Raw genomic sequence first — 4126 nt, 5'->3', positions numbered from 1 at the left:
TGGTTGGTATCGGTCAGGGGTCTTCAATGTCGAGGGAGGTTGTTATGCGAAGGCTATCGATCTCACTCACGAGAATGAACCGGAGATCTTCGATGCGATTCGTTTTGGCGCGGTGAGTATCTTTGCGTATCTTTATAGTTGGTATTATACGGATCTATACAGGTCCTTGAGAATGTGGTTTTTGATGCTAGTACTAGAGTCGTGGATTATCATGATACCAGTGTGACGGAGAATACTCGATGTGCCTACCCCCTCAGCCACATACCTAATTCTATCATCCCCGCAGTGGTGAGGTTCCTAGTGGTGGCTCAGTGAGGTCGGCATGGCTACGGTCAGGTTGATAATCATCCATCTAACGTGGTCCTGCTCTGTTGTGATGCATTCGGTGTTCTACCCCCTGTCTCGGTCCTCGATCCCGACCAAGTCCAGTATTACTTCATATCGGGCTACACGGCTAAAGTGGCGGGTGAGGAAGATCTCGGCGGCGATCTTATGACGAGTTGTGATCGCTAGGTACGGAACAGGGCATCACTGAACCTACAGCGACGTTCTCCGCTTGTTTCGGAGCGCCCTTCTTGGTCTGGCATCCGGTTGTTTATGCGGAAATGCTCTCGCATAAGATCCAAAAGCACAAGTGTAAGCTCGTCCGAGTTCAACCTTCGAGCGTTTGCTACGGTGTCATCTTGATTGCTCATCAGGCACTGCATATCTCCTCAACACAGGCTGGATTGGGGGTGGTTACGGCGAGGGGAAAAGATGCAGTCTGAAGTACCTGCACTGGTCGTCGTTATATTGGCCGGCAATTCACAGCTCAGATACACACGTAAGATGATCGACGCCATGCACGATGGAACCATCAAGGCCATGCTCGAGGACGGTGAAGACAATTTTGATACTCTCCCGTTATTCAATTTGAAGGTATTTGTCATCCCGCGATTATGTGATTGTATTTCTCCTCGTATAAGGTGCCGAGGTCACTCCCTGGGGTTCCGGATCATATACTATACCCGAAGGATGGTTGGGAAGATAAAGAGAAGTAAGGCTCGTGGAGGCTGGGCGTATGTGGTTGGAGTTGTGCATAGGTTTGATGCCACTCTGATGAAGTTGGCGAAGTTGTTCGAACAGAATTTCCAGGAGTACGCAGACAGATGTCCACAGTCTGTGAGAGAAGCAGGCCCTCAAGTCGAATAGGCGGGGCTCTCATGGCTGGTATGACTTTTTTATATAAGACGTTTTATGGAGCTCATCGCTCCTGAGAATATTGTAGTTCCACCGAGGATTTCCATGTGGAGACCGAGGTGCGAACAGGTCGTTGAGACAGTCGTATTTATTTGAGACTATCGTTAACGGTTGGTTTCTCAGCTGGCCAAATGCAGTTTTGAATAGTTGTCAATTAGCAGTTGTGTAGTTGAAGTCAAGATAGTGATGTCCGTGAATCCGGTGATGGGAAGTGAAACGGTTGCGGTCTATGGTCGAGGTCTCGTGGAGGAAGAAAGCGACAAATGTGGAGAACATGGCGAACTTGAGGCTGGAGGCATCTGCGAATGTGATCCCAATTGGTACCATATTCAGATTGATGATGGTTCCGTTATGTAAGGAGTAGCAGAGCCGTTCCGAAGCGTCCGGGTAGTTGTGTTGCTTTGCAGGTGGTGTTCGTATAACAACAGGGAGACCCCCGATATTCCGGGATACTACTGGAAGGAGAATGGCCTCAGTCCTGGGGAGTTCGAGGTGAGTTCCTGGTGGCGTGGTATTCGCTGAGATGATTTTATCCAGTTGTTCCCCACAAGAGACCATCTGGATGTACTCGATATGCGGTTTTGGATTTTCGGTCTGCTTATCTTCGAGTGTTGGTTGCTGTGCTGGTGAGCTGTAGTTCAGCTAGGCTCTCCCATACGAACGGCTCTTGTCAGTTGTCGATTCATCCGAGACCGTTTCTGTGGCCCGAGTGTCGAGGAGGTTATTGCTCGCCTTCCGCCGGGATGTGAGATTGCCTTGCAACGGCTCGATTGGAATATGCCCCTCCATTTCTCAGACTACCGCCCGGATAAGCAGTAGACCGTTTTGGAACTATCGATGGTATGTGGAGTATCATTTTCTTGGGTGAATTCCCTCTCCTTATTTGACGACGATCGAGGGGGGTTTACAATAGGAAGTTTTGTCGTGCACTGTTCAGGTTAAGTTGTCGACTTGCATGCCTTTAAATGCAGCTTTGTGATGTGACGATAGAAGTATAAAGTATCGTGGTTACTCGTATGGCGCTGAGTTGGAAGGAGATTCTTCATTGCGATTGTTCCTAGTATATTACTTTTAGTGGCCGTCGGCCGAGTATGAGTTCAGCTAAGGATGCTACTCCCACTCCTAAGCTCAGTGATGAGGACTATGAGAAGATTCAGAAGGCGATGGATGAGGGCCGATACCCATGCAATAATGGCAATTTCAATCTCACTACTGGGAGGTGTGTATGCGACAAGAACTATGTTCATCTCGTCTACGAAGACAGAATAGAGTGAGGGTGAATTCCGTGTCGCTGTGTATGGCGTTGTCAGGATTTGTAATTACGAGGAGAGAGTAATCGGAGCGCCTTCTGCTCCAGGCTTCCACCTGGTGGATGAAACTCTCAGGCGAGGAGACCTCATCGTAAGTACAGTGAGTGGGAGTGTAGCTTGGCTTATCGGATGTGTGTCAGACTGAAGAGAAAGATCTGAAGGGTAGTTATAACCCGTTCTTGTGGATCCTCATTATAGTCGGCGTGGAGCTCGCAACGTTCCTGGTGTAGGGAAAGAGGCGCCTCTTTTTTTGGTTTGTGATACGCGAAGTAACTTGAAGTGTGTCAGGTTGAAAATGGTACGCAAGCGTTGTGTCAACTTCGTGTCGTCGAAGAAATGAAGAGCCATCTTACATACGCTGGGCTATTGGGATTGAAGTTTGTTTTTTTCAGTGAAGCGAAACTAGAATGTTACTGCATGATTTTTGTGAGGAACATGTGAACAGTAAAGTTTTCCAGATTGGCTATCCTTGTGATGGTATTGATAGCCTACGAGTTTACTCTAAAAGTTACATTTGTATTTGCCATGACATACCCCGATACTGGCGTATTGCATAGGGAGAAGTTCTATTGGGTCAAAATTGTAATACTCTGCCATTTACCTCCGCATACATTTGCTTGCTGCTTTCAGGAAGACCACGATGCATCGGCTGTACTCTTCCGCTCTCAATGGGGGTTCGTGGGATTCTTCCTTTTCGTGCAAGCCTGGTGCTTTTTGTCGTGAGTGTCTCCTGCGTGTTGCTGTTCTTTGTGATAGGAGTCTCTTATCCATCAGGTTTAAAGTTCTGCGGTTCGTATTTCGCCCGGATAAAATGAAGGATCTGCCGCCTAGAAGGCCTCTCAAGATCAAGAGTGAGCATTCCTGTTGTCGCTATTGCCCTGCATGTCTAACTCGAGTTCATCTCAGTACCCAAGCTACCCAAGCTGGCATCGTCGAATAAGGATCGTGGCTTAGAAGGCTATGGTCCGAACCCGTACACGCCTGGTATGGCATACCCCGGTCCTTCGCCCTATATGTTTGGAGCACCGATGCACCCGATGGCGCAGACCTATGCAGGGCCGGCGCCGCAGACACCCTCGCATTCGTTCGTTGGCTCATCACCCTTCTACCCTACTTATGCTCATACCGCCGGCCCTTCCTACCCTATGGCCCAGTCACAGCCTCAACTATCAGCCCCCGTTCCCCCTATGTATCAGAGCCCCTATGGCCAGGGATCGCCATATCCAATGGAAATGTCACCACAACCGCAACACTACAATACAGCGCAACAACTGCCGAGTTATGGTGGGCAGCAGTCTATGGCCGCTACGCAGTCTAACTTGTCTCCGGGATATGTTAACCCTCCTGTGGGGACGTATACTCAACCTCCCGGGTACGGCTCGCCTGGGATGTGGGGAAGTGGGACTCCCCATACAATGAGGTGTATACCAACCCAAGAGTAATCCTATTGTGTGAGCGAATGTCCTTACCTGTTCTATTCAGAGTATTGCCACCGCATGGTAGAAGTCAGAGCAGCTTCAGATAATGAAGAGTATGAAGTTCAACTGCAGTTGTGATCATCACAGTGTGATGATATC

The 4126-nt window shown here is 48.9% G+C and overlaps 3 protein-coding genes across 3 annotated transcripts in view; all 3 read left to right on the top strand.

Moving 5' to 3' along the window:
* The window catches only part of Pmar_PMAR015419 (conserved hypothetical protein), a gene marked incomplete at its 5' end in the record, with an annotated part of 1700 nt that extends 359 nt beyond the window's left edge, over positions 1-1341 (top strand). The window contains 8 exons of the mRNA XM_002787078.1: positions 18-112; positions 163-288; positions 337-466; positions 514-636; positions 699-768; positions 816-918; positions 966-1036; positions 1083-1341. Coding sequence (XP_002787124.1) covers positions 18-112; positions 163-288; positions 337-466; positions 514-636; positions 699-768; positions 816-918; positions 966-1036; positions 1083-1191 — 827 coding nt within the window. The 3' untranslated portion in view covers positions 1192-1341. The remainder of the gene's footprint in view (positions 1-17; positions 113-162; positions 289-336; positions 467-513; positions 637-698; positions 769-815; positions 919-965; positions 1037-1082) is intronic.
* An 84-nt stretch (positions 1342-1425) lies between these two features.
* Pmar_PMAR015418 (hypothetical protein) lies at positions 1426-2218 on the top strand (the record flags this gene model as incomplete). Its single annotated transcript, XM_002787077.1, has 3 exons — positions 1426-1592; positions 1647-1731; positions 2177-2218. The coding sequence occupies 3 exons, from the start codon at positions 1426-1428 to the stop codon at positions 2216-2218; spliced, it is 294 nt and encodes a 97-aa protein (XP_002787123.1).
* A 112-nt stretch (positions 2219-2330) lies between these two features.
* Positions 2331-2889, top strand: Pmar_PMAR015417 (hypothetical protein; the record flags this gene model as incomplete). The annotated part of the gene is made up of 4 exons (XM_002787076.1): positions 2331-2509; positions 2550-2640; positions 2690-2775; positions 2838-2889. The coding sequence occupies 4 exons, from the start codon at positions 2331-2333 to the stop codon at positions 2887-2889; spliced, it is 408 nt and encodes a 135-aa protein (XP_002787122.1).
* Between the last annotated feature and the right edge of the window lie 1237 nt (positions 2890-4126).

The sequence above is a fragment of the Perkinsus marinus genome, assembly GCF_000006405.1.
Source record: "Perkinsus marinus ATCC 50983 genomic scaffold scf_1104296930404, whole genome shotgun sequence".
NCBI classification, from domain to species: Eukaryota; Perkinsozoa; order Perkinsida; family Perkinsidae; genus Perkinsus; species Perkinsus marinus.
Note: the sequence above shows the minus strand (reverse complement) of the source record. Positions and strands in the feature narration are given on the sequence as shown.